This window comes from Argopecten irradians, chromosome 12, assembly GCF_041381155.1.
Source record: "Argopecten irradians isolate NY chromosome 12, Ai_NY, whole genome shotgun sequence".
Lineage (NCBI taxonomy): Eukaryota > Metazoa > Mollusca > Bivalvia > Pectinida > Pectinidae > Argopecten > Argopecten irradians.
Genome location: NC_091145.1, coordinates 11,817,280 through 11,835,859, shown reverse-complemented (window position 1 = coordinate 11,835,859; position 18,580 = coordinate 11,817,280). Strand labels below are relative to the sequence as shown.

General features: G+C 35.8%; 1 protein-coding gene across 1 annotated transcript; it reads left to right on the top strand.

The window, feature by feature from the left end:
• Positions 1-664: 664 nt before the first annotated feature.
• LOC138336385 (LIM domain-containing protein 1-like) lies at positions 665-5,277 on the top strand. The gene is made up of 2 exons (XM_069285863.1): positions 665-816; positions 3,134-5,277. Exon 2 carries the CDS (start codon positions 3,249-3,251, stop codon positions 4,680-4,682), a length of 1,434 nt encoding a protein of 477 aa, XP_069141964.1. The 5' UTR covers positions 665-816; positions 3,134-3,248; the 3' UTR covers positions 4,683-5,277.
• The last annotated feature ends 13,303 nt before the right edge of the window (positions 5,278-18,580 follow it).

Below are 18,580 nucleotides of genomic sequence, written 5' to 3'. Positions count from 1 at the left end.
ATAACTAAAATCTTGTGTCACATGAAAACAACGTATATTATTATACCTCACTTTTATTTAGAATGTTCTGATTGGATTAAACTTGATCACATGACATTGAATAAGTTAGATGTTTCCCCGGAATTGGAAGGCGAGGGAAATAACCCCAGGGAAATAACCCCCGAGGGAAATAACCCCAGGGAAATAACCCCTTGGAAGCTCCGCACGTGACCGGAAGTTGACGTCATCTGCAACGTCAACCAACAATGGCAACGCTGTTGTTTATTTTTTTGTAGCCCAACGAATTTAACAACGTTGTTGTTGGGAAATATCTTCATGGATTCTTTTAACAGAGATTTTTTTTCTTTTGATTTTGTTCGGTATAATAAAATAATTATGTCCCTATGTGTCGGGATACATCTAGAATTGTCTCCCTGGAAAGAGTTATTTTCTCTCGGGCTTCGCCCTCGAGAAAATAACTCTTTCCAGGGAGACAATTCTAGATGTATCCCTCCACAGAGGGCCATAATTGTATATTATGCACTAGAATTCTTCGAGAATTATTTTGGCTATGAACGTTCTTATGACCAGGAAAAATAGACATAATTATTATTGTTCTTTCTGTTCTAGATCTGTTTCCATAACAGCGATTCTCGGGGAAGTACTTGGAATTCCAGACTTTCCTTTGAAATTCCAGACAATCTTTTGTCATAACTGATTACGTACATCTGAGTAAAGAGATAAATTGGACCTGTCTGTGCCTTGACTACTACAGTCCTTGACCGTACCGTGTCTTGACCGCTCATTACACCTGTCGGTGACAGCTCGGAAAGGCAGGTACGTTTTGAAACACGGCCAACGACCACCAGGAATGTAAATCACAAACCTTTAATTAGGATTAGTGATTAACAAGTCCTTTCGCGCTGTCAATCAAGCTTAAACGATAAGAGTTAATCCCATTTTATTGGTCACTAGTCCAGTGTCACAGAAAAGATCAGTTCCCTTTTTTCTGTTTTAGTTTATAATACATGTATGTAATAGGCTTTCGGAGTATTGACTCACAATCTATCTGTACAATGAAACTTTTTTGTAATCAAGTGAAAATTCTGATGACAATAAGAAATTTCCAGTATTTGTTCTATTATATTATTTTCACACGGCAGAGTCGTATGTGTCATACAATGTATATTGACTAACATCTCTTATGATGAATATCATTTATTTGAGGGAAAGTGTTAGCCATGACCTGTTACCACTAGCCTTTCACCTCTGGGTTGCTATTATCGTTCCGAACTCAGTTGTTCAAAAGGTGATTAGGCTACTCAGTTTAACGACAATTTTTAAAATAAAGACAAAATAACTTCTGGTAATGCAAATTTTACAAATTTTATTCATTATCTGCTTTCTGATTTTGGTGAAGATGTAATCACAAATTTTGTAGCAGACGAGATATAAAAAATATTCACTGATCACATGATTTAGCTAATCAGTCTTTGAATAACCGTGCCCTGATACATTGCAGTTAAACGTTTCAATTTTGTCTATAAACTCTATGGCAACCACGTGGTTTATACAAAGCTGAGAATTCATCTCTAGTCACCAGGTGTCTGTAAATTTACATGTGAGTTTTTTTTTAATTCTGAGCTAAACAGCTTATTAAGCATTTTTCAGCTTATGCATGCATGCATTATATAACTGCAGTCTGTGTGTAGGATATAGCATTATTTTCTACAGATTTAGTATTTTGTGTAAAACCATGCTTTCTGCACTTTTTGAATGTCGGTTAAAACGGCTAAAATGTACAGCATACATTCCGTAGTTTTTGTGTGTTTGTTATGATGAAAATGTTTGGGCATAATGGGATAAAAATTTGACAGCATATTATTAATTCTCATTGTTTTCGTGAAGCTAACATCACTTTTGTAGAAAGTATTTAAGACATTTCGCATATATCTTTACCTGTGTCCATCAATTCATTCTACAGTGTTACAGCTACATATGTGTTGTTTTGAAGTAATTGTAAAAGTTTTAATTTAATATGTTTTGTGGCATGGAGGAAAATAATATATTGGTTTTTTTCACTATTATTCTGTTCAAATTCCATGGTTAAATGACACTAAATGTTATGTTTAAAATAATGTTCTCTCTTTTCCTGCTATCCGATTTACAATGAGCAGATTTTCAGGACAGCAAAATTAACAATTGACTTTCATGTAAATGTAGAAAGCATGCTTATGTATATTTTGTCTTTATATTTTGTAACAAGTATTTTCTTATCCATAACATTCTTTCATCCAGTTTGTGAAGTTATTGTATTTGTTCAGCCTATTTCTGTTGTCAAATCTATGCCATTCTTGTAGACATGGTTGTCATCTTAATTTTTTTTTTTTTTTTTTTTTTTTGCTTCAGATGTTAAAAAGATTTCGATTAGTTAACCCTTATAACTTAAGCCATGATGTATGTTTCATATGTGATAGTTTTATTGCATTTTTATTTCTATTATTTCTTAATATATTTTTTTTTTCATCTCAGAAATAGCTCTTCTGAGATAATTGTAAAATATGACGTCAAGTAAGATTCTTGAATGATGTATTTCATGTTTTTGCCTGATCCTAATTGAAGGGGGGAAATGGCATTAACTTCTCACATAGGCATGAAGTTTGACAGAAAGTGAGCAATAATCACAAACAATTTTGATTGTGATGCAGTAAGTGGATACATATCACTTTTGTTTACCTGGACAGAGCAGCGTGTGATATTTCACACTTAAAGCCGGCGACTGTTTTATAAACAGGCGGAGTCGCTCAACAACTTCCACTCGTTTGGTTATGTGATTGTGTAACCACCAAGATTATCCTTCATTAGGGACGATTTGTGACGACCTACCATATCCCTCTGTTAAATATAGGCCATCTTTGTCAGGGTATTATTCCCCTATAGATATACCATTGACAACAAACGTGTGTCTTGTATACATAATTTGTGTACCTGCTTTATGAAAGTTTGACAAGAGTCCAGCTGTCTATCACATAGCGATTGTGTGTATCACTGTATAGTCTCTACACGCACCAGGGCACACAATTCTATTGGTGCGGCCACTGAGGCGTGGAGAAAAATCAGGTGTCTTGTATTACCTATGTACCTATTATTGTAGGAAATGAGGCCAGTTATGCTGTAGCTATAGATTGGAATGCTGTGTCGAGTGTGGGCTGTGTACTGGTCCGACGTTGACTACCAGAGAAAGTGACTGCTGCACACCTGCTAGAATTATGGACCTTAATTATTATCTGAACGCAAATCTAAACAATTCTGGTGGCTACAATATAATGCCATCCCAACAGACCACTGCTGGCACGTCCGTATGGATAGGGAGCTACCCTTCACAGCAGCATCTGCAGCAGCTATCGGCACAGATGGCCAATGTGAACGTTGCTGACACAGGAACGAACTATTTGGATGCTTATATGGCTCTGTCACAACAGAATGGTCTAGGTGTGCCTGCTCACACACCCAATACCGACTTTTATGTTACATCTGTTCAGCAGGCACCGCCGGGTGGAATTAATACTTCATTGACCAACAATACAAATGTTGCTGATATACAGGCAGCCACAAGACTTGCCAACCAACCACTGTCGCCAACGTTGGATTTAGAGATGGCACAAGTTCAAATGATGAGTACGGAACAGCAGATTGCACTTCTAACCGAGTTACAACGTAAAAATATGGCTGCTGGTCTGATTCCGCCACAACATCCACCACCGCCGTATTCGAACAACCACCAACAACAGTTCCCAAAGCAATATGTCGTGACAAGCACAATCAGCCCTGGGCCATTGTCACCTTCTTCCACGAGTTCTGGGTCGGCACCACAGACCCCTACCTCGGAAAGATCCGGAGTGACCATGGCTGTCAAATCGAGTTCTCCCGAGAGTACCGGAAGTAACCTTCATCAAAGATCCTTTACAATTTCCGAAACGAGTAGTACGACGTCATCAACATCTGTGCCAGGTTCACCAACTTGTGGTATGTCATCTTTTAATGATGACGTCATAGATTCTCCAAGAATGATGAGATCACCGTCAGCTCCGGAAAGTCCGTCAAAATCTACACATGCTCCGATTCGGTCAAAATCGCTAAAATATGATGTTAAGTTTCCGCAGGACAAGTGTCACAAATGTTTAAAGAAGGTCTATAAAGTGGAAAGCGTTGGACCTGTGAAAGGTGCAGTGTACCATAACACATGTTTTACTTGTAAAACCTGTAAAACAAAATTAACACTTAAAAATTATTACCTTAACCAAAATGACAAATTTGACGTTTCTGTATATTGCAAATCCCACCAACCGACCATCGCCGATAAGGGAGGCCATCTTGATGCTAACTCTATTCTTATCAAGGGAGCCATGAGTGTACCGAAACTGGACAAAGTTAATGAACAAATCAAGGTCGACAAGAATACAAAGTATCACATGGACGCGAATTCTTTGGATATTTCACACGCACGAAATGTTCCCGCGACGGATTTACAGACTGGTAATAAGGTGAAGGCCAAATCATGGAAGAAAAAGGACAGAACTTTGGATGTAGTGCCTCCGCGTGACGTTATACGTCATAGTGACGTAGTTCCAGAGTATGATAGAGAAGAATACGAGCACGCACTCGTGGAGCAACAGCCGGATTATCGTGGTGCACGTTTCTAAATGGATATATTAAATGTGATAAAAATACCATGGAATTACAAGTCATGTGATTTATATCTTCCCTAAATATGGCACAAACATTCACTGCCAGGTAACATTATGTCGAAAATGCCATATTTCGTGTGGCGCGTATCATTCTTAACAGTATCGCGTATCGGGTATATTTCACATGCATGAGCATATATTTAGCCCTCTACTTTCGTATCGCTAAGGTAATGTGCGATGCTGGTTAGGGTGTTATATTATTTATTTATAAATACTCATTTTATAGCATATTGAAGTACTGCTTATTGTGCACGTGCTTGAACGTTTTGTTTGAAATGGATATATGAAATTGAGAAGAGGAAAAGATAATGAAAAGCAAACGTTTATGATTATAAATACTCTATTTATGCAAATCAAATTAACTCAATACTTTTTTAATCAAAATTGGATACCGGTTCTTACCTAGAATCTACACCATTTGATATTCATATTTACAAATACTCAATCATTTCGATAATTCATCAGTATTCTCTCCATAATTATGTACAATATACCTCCGTTGTCACACTTCTTTACTAATTCCTAATAAAACCTGTACGATGTCAATTTAGCCACATGGCCTTATGTTTTTATGGACGTGATTTAGTGGATTATTTCTTTGTTGCGTATAATACTAATACACGTAATGGTAAATTAGTTTGAGACAAGAAAGTTTGTATAGCGCTTACCAGCTTAGTATCCAGAACGTCTTTGCCATTAATCCGACTAGATCGTTGGAAGATAAAAAGTTCTAATAGGAAGGATAATGTTTTACTGGTACAAATTTTACAGTGCTTCTTATATATTGCTGATTTATTTGGCAACTTTTGTCTCAATGCTTTTATGAATTGTGTGTAAATCGAATTTCTATAAAACAAAATTCTCAAATTTGTTGACTGAATACGACAGGTTATAATTTCTTTAATCCGAAATTCTCTATTTGATGATTGAATATGACTTGTTTAACTTTATGACTTTCAAAGACTGTGGACCTTGGACTGTCTTGGATGTTGTTTTGATGCTATATTGCTATAAAGCGATATGCATTTGCATATCTTAAATAAAAAGTGTTATCGCGAATAGGCATTGATTGTTAAGCAATACTATGGTAAGCGTAACATCGCTTTTTCGGGAAAAACGACGTAATTTTCGCTTTTGGTGACGTAACAATGGATGCCTACACACAAGAGCAGGTACACAATAATGTAAGTCTATAACAGGCAGACAGACTTATATATATATATATACATTTTTACGTTCAGCATGGAAATTTTCAAAGGCTCTGCCGAATGTTTTATTCATTGATTCAGTTATCCTGACAATAGAAACAATCTTAGGTCTGAGTTTGGACTGTAAAAAGAGGTCTTGTAATTTAAAATGACAGAAATTGGATAACAGATGTTAAATATCACAAGAGGTATGGCAAATGCATGTTACATATATATATCGAATTCTGATTATATACAATGTATGTGGAGTCAATAGGGTAAATGTATGAACAACCGGATTTTACAGCAATTAAGTAGTATGGTACAAGTTGGTGACATTTATTCAAACTATCTTTTAAGAAAAATTATGACTATCTCTACTGCTTAATGCAAGTTATCAAACGGGTATTTTGACAATTGTTGGAAGTTCCTGGTTTCAATTGAAAACAAAAATCAAAGCCATTCCAGGATATCGAAATTCGCAATTTCTGGTTACTTCAGCAAAATTTGGAATTGCTTCAAATTGACGTTTCCGGAATATCAAGGCCTACAAATATGTAGTGTAAATAAGATTGTTTAAATCGACATTGAATGGATTCTAGTACTCGTGCATGTTTTCACAGAAACTTCAGTCTCTAACCATGGAAATAGTTAAACTTTTAGAAGACGGAGACCGGAATTAAAGAACCCGTTTAAAAATTCGTGTAAAAATTGAGTTATCTGCAAATCAAAGTTTCGGGTCCCATTAAAACTTAACAAGGATCATCGAACTTGGGACAGTGAATACAAGACTAGCATGCTCGGGGAACATTAGTATTGAGGTCTAGAATGTCAATAGCAGTACTTTGCTTTACAGACCATCTATAGCTAATGCCGATAAAACTTTCGGCGCCACAATACGTATGCTACAGTGTAAAAGTCGGACCAGGGACTCTAATTAAAATAAACGTAAAGGTTACTTACTTTACACTATAACAATCATGTATTTTTGTTTTAATAAGACATATATAAACTTCTTCGCCACTGAAAAAAATTATTCTTGTTCAAATCATATTTTTCGTTTGTGCATTGTCGGCGGTGAAGCATGTTTAAACATTCGTATTGTTGAATTTAAGTTGGTAACGAAATATAACTACCTACAGTTCCATAGGGGCAAATTTTGAATAAACATTTTTCCATTAGTGGGTGTTTTATCGGACAATTGAAATTCACATATAGATATATATTCCAACAGTGAAAAATGAGCAAAAGCTTCCATTGTGAAGCTTTTTGGCTAATTAAGAATGCGGTCACACCGGACAACTGACCACAATGAATGTTTATTGTACGGAAAGTGATATAGGTATATTATATATAGGGCCAGTGTTGGTAATTAACCAGGTATTCCTTTGTGTTGATGTGGTATGCTGGGAATGTTAAAAGCTTGTTTATACTTCTCTATTGACAAACACAGTAGAAATATTATATAGCATTGCTTCAGTGAACAGAGAATCTGGCCCAGGGATATAAGATGTGTCGCCGATCACTCTGTCAGCTGTAGTCATCGAACATCTAGAGGATACGTATTACACTGGAGTTATAAAGGTTCCCAATACACTAATGTATCATAGATCACATACAATACTATAGCAATTTAATGAGGTCGATATATGGTTATATCAACCTAAGAAAAATATTAACCGAGGTCGATATTTTTTCTTTGTTTTATATAGCAATGTATTGACTAAAATTAAATGCTATATGTACATTGTAATTGCCTTCACTGGTTATGATAAATTACCAATACTATATTATCCATCATTCATGCACTGCGGTTGCCGCGTAGTTACATATGTAGGATAGGTTAAGACATATTACATGTACCACAAGCCCTCTACCTCTGGGTCACTAGTTCGAATCCCAATGGAGGCAGTTGTCCGGCACTGACCGGTGGTCGGTGGTCTTTCTCTGGATCTTCGGCTTTCTTCCACCAACATCAACATGACTCTGCTTTAAATATCTCTGATTGTAATAAATAGGACATTGAACCACAGAGGTTTGGTTTTATAGACATTTTCCTCTATATATTACAGTACATGTATTGCATAAACAGACACAGTACATGTAGCCAAACGCCTGTGATTAAACCAAATAAAACATTGCGAAAAAAATGATTGTACAGTAATCCTATACTGTGTATACCAATTTATCACAGAAAATCCCGGGAAACAATAAACAGCGTCTGTTTCACAGGATAAAAATTTACTGCAGTGTACCTTATTTAAGGATTAACTTGAATAGATTTTTTATGTTATGGAGATATAACACAAAAATCTGAGTGTACTCTAAATAAACCGTGAAGCGGTTTATGATAAGAGTACACTCAGATTTTTGTGTTATATCTCCATAACATAGAAAATCTCTTCAAATTAATCCTTATAATTCAATTAACTAAAGATAATCTCTTCAATACTCAAAATTCATTTTGGGACTCTTTTGTCTATGAAACCATTATGCCGTCATCTGATCAGCCAATCAAAAGCAACGTCACAAACGGCGACGCCATTTTTTCCTTTATGGGCTGATAAAGTAAATTTTTTAGCTAATGAAAATGCTAGTAACAAGCAAAATTGAATTATTGACGTTTAAAACTGAAGGTTTAAAAAAATAAAATCGTGATAGGGGCAGATGAACCGGAATTTAAAGCGACATTTCTTTAGAGGTCCAAAAAGTTATAAAGAATCTCAATGTCCGGTTTCATTTTAATGCGTAAAAGGTACGACAATAAAACGGCAATAACAACGCAAGAAAATGATTGGCCTGGTCAGGTAAGTATTTACTAGAGGTTCACCTGGCCAGGTAACTATTTATCTGACCAGGAGATGTCACACACTCCTTGCCCCCAAGACGTACATGTCGTTCACTTACTTGGCGGAGCTTTAACATAATCATCCCGGGGGCCGGAGGCTGAACGACGGACAATCCGTTAATTGTAAAGTGTACCTATATGTATCTTTGTTTGTTGGCCAGGTGGGCACTGTTGATCCATGACACACGAACAAACTGCGTCAAAATCCTTAGTATATATATTAATATTGTCGCTGTTATTTCAAAGACCTCCAGTACTGTTTTACAAAATTACAATGGCGATTTATAACAGGTTTACCGCACGTCATTTGTAACGCGTTTGATAAATGTAATAAGAAATAAAAGTCGAAATGAAGGGGGGAAATGTCAAGGCCCTTAGATCATGTTTTTTTTCAAACGCTATTAACCAATCGCAGATGACGTCCCCAAAAGTAGCGTCGTTTCTATTGGCTAACGTCAAAACGTTTATGGCTTGTTACCAGGCTTTGCCAGAATTTTTTTACGTTTCGAACGCAATTTAAAGATGCGGGTAACTTATCAAAAGTTTATTTTGTATTCAAAGTAAAATTCATGATGTGAATAATGTCAATTAGTCAATTAATCTATATTTCGATTAAATCAATAAATCAAACAATCAATTATAAGCCATCGATCGATCAAATAAGCGTTAATGACATACAATCATATTTGCGATATCTCGATCGATAAATATAATCCGTGTAAACATCCCGTGAGAGAGTTGTTGTAATTTCGATTGGTTTTTATTTTTTAAATTTATGGCAATATACATCAAAAGGAGTTAAATAATTCAAGTGCATCACTGGGAAATTGTGCTTTGTATTTTCTATCACAACTAATCGTTTTACTCGATCGTGAAAGTATACGGGATATTCTACCGTAAAACAGTTTAGTCAGCGATCTGTGGAAATCAAAGATATTTGAGGGTATATTTTGACAAGAGATTACCTTGTATACTTAAACGGCCTGCTTGATTACCACACACGCTCTCATACGCTTCCTAAATTAGGTTTAAATATTTTCTTAAATCCTCAACACGGCTAACTGGTTTTGTGACAACAAGAGAGAACGTCAAGCAATGCTGAGCTCTGTCAATAACATATCAAAATGTTGAAAGTTTTCTCACACTTGAGCTTTAAAGGCAAATAAAGATCCCTCTACAAGTTGTAACCACCGATCTATTGTATTGACGACTGCCTGACCCAACAACAATACCACACAAATACTTTCGTTTGGTAATTATTTCCACTGTACGGTAAAGTCCCTTCAAATGCGATTTAGTAAAATAATCAGGCGGTACCCTTGACCACAGCCATAAATCGTCGATCTAAACGGCCTGGCCGAAACAAGAAGAAAACGAAGAGGCAAACACCACTGCGTTTCATGAATTGGCTATTTTGAGAATCTGCTTAAATAATTTTCTTTATTCATAATAAGTTAAGCATTTTGCAGTTTCCACAAGTTCATCTCATCAAACGAAACAATAACTCTTGACTCCCATCGACTACAACACTATAACAATCGCACCATTTCTTTGATATTTCCGCCAATCTTCGGAAATTTAACACTGTCGATAATTTCCAAAGATTACCCAAAATTTCTCAGGGATATTGCGATTGCGTGCATACCAATTACAATACAATAAAAACCTGGAATAGATCGCAATCCAATCGCAGCATTTCCGAGAAGTTTCCGGCAATCTTCGTGAATGCAAACGTTTCCGATTATTGCCAGAAAATATCCCGAGGTGTCACAATTGGATTCGATATGCACTCTGTTATTCTTGGTACATACATTGCAGAAACAAGGTATAAAATTTGTTCTACAAGTACATTGTACATTCAAGTCGACATAATACAGTTTCATTGTACTTACTGGCAGGCGACCAGTTCTGGTCAAGTACCAATTCTCGCCATCGTATCGTATCGGTACGATTACCACACACATTTATGTCAATAAAGCCATCTTCTAATAGAAGACACTACTATGCTTATTACCACAAAAAAAATCGTCTGCAAATACGATTGTGATCACACAAGTGCACATCCGATGGCGAAAATTGGTACTCGGCGAGAACTGGTGGCCTGCCAGTAGGCATGATCAAGCCTTCGATGAGGCAATAGTCACAACTGTATTAGAATGCATATTTTCTTTCTTTTGGAAATAATACTTTCGGAGCATAGCGCAAATACTACTATCTCTGACAAACATTACATTCAATTAATGTGCGTTACCAGATTGGGAGAGAATTAAAACATGCAACGGCGTTGTGAAAGTTTGTTGAATCCTTTGTTATTGAACTTTGCATCACACATTTAAGCTTAATCAACCTTCTTCGAATTGAAGATCATACAATGTATTGATGTGGTTGTTTCGGAAAAAAGAAAACAAGTAATGGAAAGATGAAAAACGTCATTTGAATGCTGTCAAAATGTGTTTTAGAATTGCAAGGTCTGGAGGAAGCGCGTCCCAGTCTTCAATAGTACTGGAAAAGAATGAGTATTACAAGAGCATGATCTGCAGTAAAGTTTTTAGAATTTGGTATGGGCCAGGATATGAGTGTCGAGTTTATTGATATAAAACACAAGTTTATACTTCTCAGAAACCTAATTTGCATTCTGGATGTCAAGAATAAATTTTAAATTTAGAATATATAGAACAGGTTTATCCGGAAAACATCTATCCGCTCCATATCACAATACGCTAAATGACGAACTGCACACTCCCGAACTATTTGGCGACTACCGTACATGTGTTGTATAATTTCGTTTTGTGTATTTAAGCTTTAAGGCTCAGTCATCCCTGTGTAACAGTTATGGTTCAGTAGTTCAAAGAAATGTTTATCGTTAACCTGCAATACCCATACTTTTTACGGATATGCACAAAAAGAAAAGTGATCGACGATAGGAATTGTCGTCCCTTCCCTAAAGCATTGTCAGGTGTGCTTGACAAGTTTAGATACGTTACACAAGTGTTAATTACATGTGTGAAAAGCTGATTAAAAATACATGTGTCCAACGGTCATAATTATCTGGTATCTGCACGTGTTAACTTTGGAGTCAAATTGGCTGCACCTTTTGCAGATCATTCAGCAAAACTATATCGCATTAAAGTTTCTGTTATAACCCATTGCTCGTGAAAATGGCTATGAGGTGTAGTGGGTCACTCATTTACAGAAAGTAAAAGAAACTGTCGACACTTTAACAAGGTTTGAATTTTCTTTTGTTTATGCACAAAACGAGAAAAAAAGCATACATTTTTCACGTGATTTTATTCAACAATTCCTGTTTTTCGTTCTTTTTTCTTTTCATGAATTTGTGTTGAAACGAGAACAAGTCTAGGTCACAAATGAAAACTGATAATGGCAGGCACGTGTATCTCATTGTGCATGATTTATTAAAGCTACTTTCCTCACATAGCTGAGTAGAGTGTGGGAACTGATAATGCTCTGTAAACAATGTACCAAAAACACTCGTGGACAATTTACAGCATACATGAATTTTGACGTAATTTCAAAACTAGTCTTAGGGAAGGTTTATAAGTGGAAACAGATTATGTTTAATTGAATTTAATCTAGACCCCTTAAAGTAATAGAAATATTCTTATGACAATAGATGTTGGTTAGTTGCTTGGGATTAACACCCAGGTCATTTAGGGCGGATATTTGTACAATGTGATGCTTATGGGGATTGCTTGTGTCTTTTCAGAGACTGGTATGTTCATGTTGTGTCTTCTTGCGATAGCAGATCCTCTTGTCCATTTTATAGTGCTATCTCACTGAAGCAAACCACCAGAGACACCGAACAGCACACCCCACTTGGTCACATTTTATTGACTGACAGCGAGCAGTGCACTAGAGCTACATGTACTAAATAGTATATAGGATAGGTCCAAATTACATATGTGAGCTGTATACCCCGGGTCCCTTTGAACACTAACGACACGATGTCTAAGTGCCTGCTATGTATCTACCATATACACACTATGTATGTAAGGCCAAGTTCTACCCTGCTTAATCCTGGAAGCATACAAATCCTCCTTTATTTGTACTGATATGACACAGGTTTATGATAAGTAAACAGTCTTTAGTACACGAATCTCTAACCGGCTGGAGTTAAATAACCTTTGTAATGTTTAAATATTGTTTCAAGCATACGTACATGAAGAATTGTACTTTTACAAGTACTTATTAGACTGGTCCCCGAATCAGTTATCTCCCCTTGCAAACACAACGTGGCTTTATCGATAGCAGATTGAAATTTTTCGCAACAACTAATATTGGGATTCTCAAATTATGTATCACAGAACGCAATGATGATGAAACAAGATGAAATAGTTAAACAAAATAAAAATAAACAAACAAAAAACACAAAAAAATGTAATTATATTTCTGTGGAAATCTGTTGAAAAGCCGAAAGAAATATAAATTCAAACAATATTGAAAAAATGAGAAGATTAAGAAGAAAATGTGTAGAATTAAGACAGACCTGAGCGTGTTTTATATAACGGGACTAGCATTAAAGCTACACACTGATAGTGTAAATGCTAATTTCTTTTTACATAGTAAAATATTTATGAGAGTTACATGCGTGCACAGTAAATGCTATAAAATATCCAGGAAACAGTTTCATGAAAACTTAACCCAAATACGTATACCTGACTCAGGGTTGAAATATGTAGACTCGCAGTTATACAAAAGGTGTGGTTACTTCACCTCGTCAGATAAACAGCTTGAAAAAAGGTTATCCTACCTTTGTTTTAACCTAAATTTTACTCCAGCATCACAAATTCAGCCTGAATTAAGCTTACCATCAACAATGATTGTATGACTTCTATATCTTGGTTTCTGTGCACATTTTAACCAACTGAAGGTTTGCTTTTTCGTGATAATGACCTAATTTAGTAAATCTCGGTGAAGATAAACTCGGCATTACAAGCACACCTTGACCATGTCATTCAAACTCAGACGCCGTGACCACTGGGATCTGAGAGTAAATTATAGTTCACACCCACTGGAGAGTCACTATTTGTAGGCGTTCAATGGGTCTAGATCACAGGGTTCAACAGAAAAGATGCATGTACAAGTTTGATAGGACATACAAAAACAAAATCAGTAAGTACTAACTATCTTACTGTATGTACCGATTTTTTATCTAGATTCCAAAAGGTCTTGAAATGATTATGAACACTGTGGTGGGTCAAAAGAATTGTATAACAATTAAACTGTCATGTTCCTGTCATCTAGAATAGCGATACCTAAAAGGTCCACGGGGCCGTCTAATTAAGATGGTCATCCGTCATAAGAACAATTTCGCAAAGTTTCTTTCGTCTATATATGGCACATATATGACACATACACACATGTACAATACATGTGTGCTTTCCTTCAGACGTTTGATTTTACCTTTCAAAAGTCTGAAAATGTATCATCAGGGTATGTACAACTCCCAGATTCGATTTTTCCGGATAAACAATGTGTGGGAGGATACTGATGACAAACGCTCCACCATGGCACATATATACCTACTGTTAGTCTACCCCACTTGATGATGATACCCGCGTTAGCAGGCCCGTGCCATATAACGTGACACACGATATGACGTAGGGCGTCCAAAATAGCCCAAGGAGGGATAATTATCACTTATCTTCCAAACATGGCGTTACAAACATCCGTATTTATGTAACGGAGACTGGACTAGTAAGGTGTATCCATGGAACGTGATCTAGTGAGTGGCAAGTTTATAACGGATGGATGACCCGGGCGGGGGCTCCTTATACATTTTGTATATCAAATTCTTTAAACGATGTCATTCAGAAGGATAAGTCCAATACTGGCAAGATATATTATGCATATAATGTATGAGTTTATGGTGCATTTGGAAAAATTAAAAAAAAAAATAGAAAAAAAAAAATAGAAAACATTGTGACATAGCCATGCACTTGTTTGCAAATACCATAAAATCTAACTGTGTTTTACAGTTATAATTATGCGTATTTGTATGCTCTATCTACGCCTTATCTTCTTTCTGACTCTCTCTCAAAAAAGATGTATAAATTACAAACAACAATGGTATATGCCTTTGCATATTTTGCGAGATTACGCAATGTAGAGGTAGAAACTGACGACATTGCATCCCTCACACAGTTGTAAAAATACCATGTAACACTAGCACATTAGCATAAAGCATACATAGTCACAACACAACTTTGCAATTTTTTTATAATAGTTCCCGGAGAATTAGATATTTTTAGCATTACAAAACTGTCCGCACTCTGACCCGTCACTTGTATGTGACACCATCTACTCCAAATTAAAGGTAGGTTTCTCCCTAACTAATGAATAATTTTTTTGTAAAACCCAACAATCAGGAAAAAGATGAAAAAAAGCCGCATAAAATATACCCCAATTTGATTTCTTAATGGGTATGAGCTTGAACAAATGTGTCTTGAATACAAAATTGAAGTAAATCCTTATTTTATATACGACGACTGCATTGTTCCACAGGGACCTGGCACGAAATTTTTTAACCAACAGTATACATATATTATAGTATCATATATATATATATATACGTATACTGTTGGTAAAAAACTGTCGTGCCAGGTCCCTGTGCATAGTTCTATGTAAAGCTTGACATCGCACTATTGTTAGAGGAGAATTTTCCTTGTCAAGCTGGACAACTATAATATATACATGACCACCTATAAATCATCACTGAAATCCGCTTGATAATGTTTGTCTCTGCGAATGTCCTCGATACCCCAGGGGTTACACTATCATTGACGTTATAACATCAGTGATAATAACCCATGAATTATCGAGGATGCTTTGCGACATGTATTATTCTCAGTTTCAAACAAGGGGGAGATAATCTAGTACATATGTATCAGAATTCTGATGAAAAAATCTTATCAATAACTTAGGGTCTGTTGGCCAATCAAGGATAACTTCTAAGTTGTGATTTATCGCAGTGTGTATTCTATTTTGATCAATCCACGAAGGTTTATTTTCATTTTTCTTTTTTTGATTTGCTTGTATTTGATATCTCCTGTCTTAGCCATAAAGAGGTTTTAGCGGATTAAATCCGGAATACCAGTTCCAAATATTAATTCAACACCTAATTAAATGGTCGGTTTTCTGTATAAAATTTTAGGACGAAATGGAATAAATTAATCTGATTTAAAACAGTCCATAATTTCAAAGAAATAGTTAAGCTAATTTCCGTGAACTCTTGTAAGCCGTAAATTTACCATTAGGACAATGGTGCGGTTCGCCGGATACATGGACTAATTATAAGGATTCAGCTGCTGTACTCACCTGTATAATAAACCCTGTAATTGGTGAGAGTCAGGTATGAACAAATTATAACCAGTTAGTATCTGTAGGATTGGCGGGCTGTCACGAGATATCCGGAGATCATATACCTGGCCCATTCATCCCGATAACAATCAAATGGAATGTCGGTGTATTCAACACAAAACAGTTAGCAGAAAACCGGTTTTAAACCCAGATCTTGATTTCTGATATCCCCCCGATGTTGATATATGTTGGTAAACAACAACGACCATACTGGTACCTGTACAGGTATACAAGTGTGTATTGATAGGGAGAGCAGGAATAAACACATTTCTTACAGAGTAGCCCGGCTGGAAATTGTCCAATTACTGTTTGACCTTACGTTAAACTACTTCCTACTAAAATTGCCCCGGACGAATTCTAAATCTTTCAATTTCTTAAAATTTTACAAATTTTACAAACCGAATATCTGTTTGAATCTAAAAATCAATTTAGTGAATTTTATGGAGAGGGACAGGCACCCGTGAATTGGTTAATTATAAAGTTTATAAATAAATAAATACAATAATTTATCAATTTCAGACTTTAATTCAAAGGTCTAGATTCAACTTCTGTTAAAAAATAGTCATCCCCTCCCAGTCCACCCCCTCATGTGTCATTTATATAGGTCGTTTTTATGGTAGCTTGTGGAAAAAAAGAACGTAGAACTGTCTTTTAAAGTGGGTATAGGAGGAGAGGAATTTCGCGAACAAGCAAAGCCTGATTAACCGGAGAAAAAACGTCGTCCCACAGTTAGTAGAATATACCTTGGCAAATCGTAACCCAGCGGTTGAGGCTTAAGGGCTTGTGGTAATATGGCCATCAGGACAATTATCCTACAAAATTGTGCTATTGGAAGCGATCGTACTCGAAAACAAAAAGTGGAACGTCTTTCGGAATGAAACCCATTATTTTCCTAAAATGAAATGCCATGCAAATACAGTTACTACCACATTTTGTAGCTGGCTGTATGGTGGGAAGGGAAGCAACTCAAATCATTTTCGGGGACACATGCTTTATCAGTTCCAATGTTTCAATACAATGTGATTTTCTTTTTCATTTTCGTTTGTGTACATACATAGAGCAGCACTAGTACTATTCCTCTCAATTACAGCGACACCAACATTAACACGGCGATAAGTGTTTCATGTAGCGTATCGACGGTATATATACGTAGTGCAATCAACCGTGGGTCACCGACGATGAGCGACACAGTCATCAGCCTCATTAGTATTTGCGTATTTAGTAAATGTTTTAAAGCACGAATAGTTATTTGTATGTCCCAGAGTTATGAAAAGTGGGCGGTGAAGTTATCGGTTTAAGTTTTTTTTTTTTAAATATCTATCATACATGCAAATTAACAATTTTCTTTTTTCATTGCAAAAGAAATTTATGAAAGCACGTAAAACTTCGTATGTTAAGCATTGTGGTGTATGATTTGAGTGCTGTAAATATACATTGTTACAATTGTATTTATACCGAATCTTGGTCATGTGATGTACATTTTTTACAGATCAGTTCATAGTACATTTGCATTACGACATACTCTTCCAGGAGCTTGAAGCACAGTAGGGAAAGGGTGCCTCATTTACCGGTATATGGTGATCATCTTGGATTTTCACATTGGAAATTCATCTCATAAAACATTGCGAATAAACCTAAATCATTTGCGAATAGACGCAAAACTTATAAAAAACTAAATGTCACATCTACATGTACATGTCAGAAATTGCGAAAAAGAGCATTTTAGAAATAATCTTGAGACACGAGCACGTACATATGTACTTGCTGTTAAAGAGCACTATCTAATAACAAGGATTTATAAGTTATTTAATCCTTGGCAATAAAGACAATTTTGTAATTATTTTGATAAGTTGTCTTACACATGTTTAACATACCTTATAAAACATCTTATATACATGTCTTATGAAGAAGATAGGTACACTGTATCTTATTTTTTGGAAATTAAAATATCTTTTATATCTCGTAGATATATTTTCGGAAATATGGTTTAAATGATAACTTATATACTTGAAATTATATGATTGTTTGCTGGATCGACAAATTTTCTCCGTGAGTAAATAATGACAATTGCCGTCCGTAAAAATGTAGTTAAATTTGAGTGAATGAGGTTTACGAATTTTCGGACTATCGGGCCTTTCGGGCTACATAAATGTACACATGTGAGTGTCACTTGTCCACTAACCTGCCTATATTTTTAGTTTTTTTTTTTATTTATCTATTAATTTATTAATTTATTTGGTTTCTGCTTAATATGTTATAAAGGAAAAAAATTATATGCAGCCTTTAGCGGACCAGGGTACGTGTCGCTATAATAACTATAATATATACATGTATAACAAATTTTCATATCTCAGATTAAACAATTCAGTGTATATGTACAAATGTACATATTCGCAGAAATATATATGTTTCTGATATTCGTCGTGGGTAGAGCAGTGCTA

Excerpts from the sequence above, each read along its gene's own strand:
- LOC138336385 (XM_069285863.1), top strand. The coding sequence starts at position 3,249 with ATGGACCTTAATTATTATCTGAACGCAAATCTAAACAATTCTGGTGGC.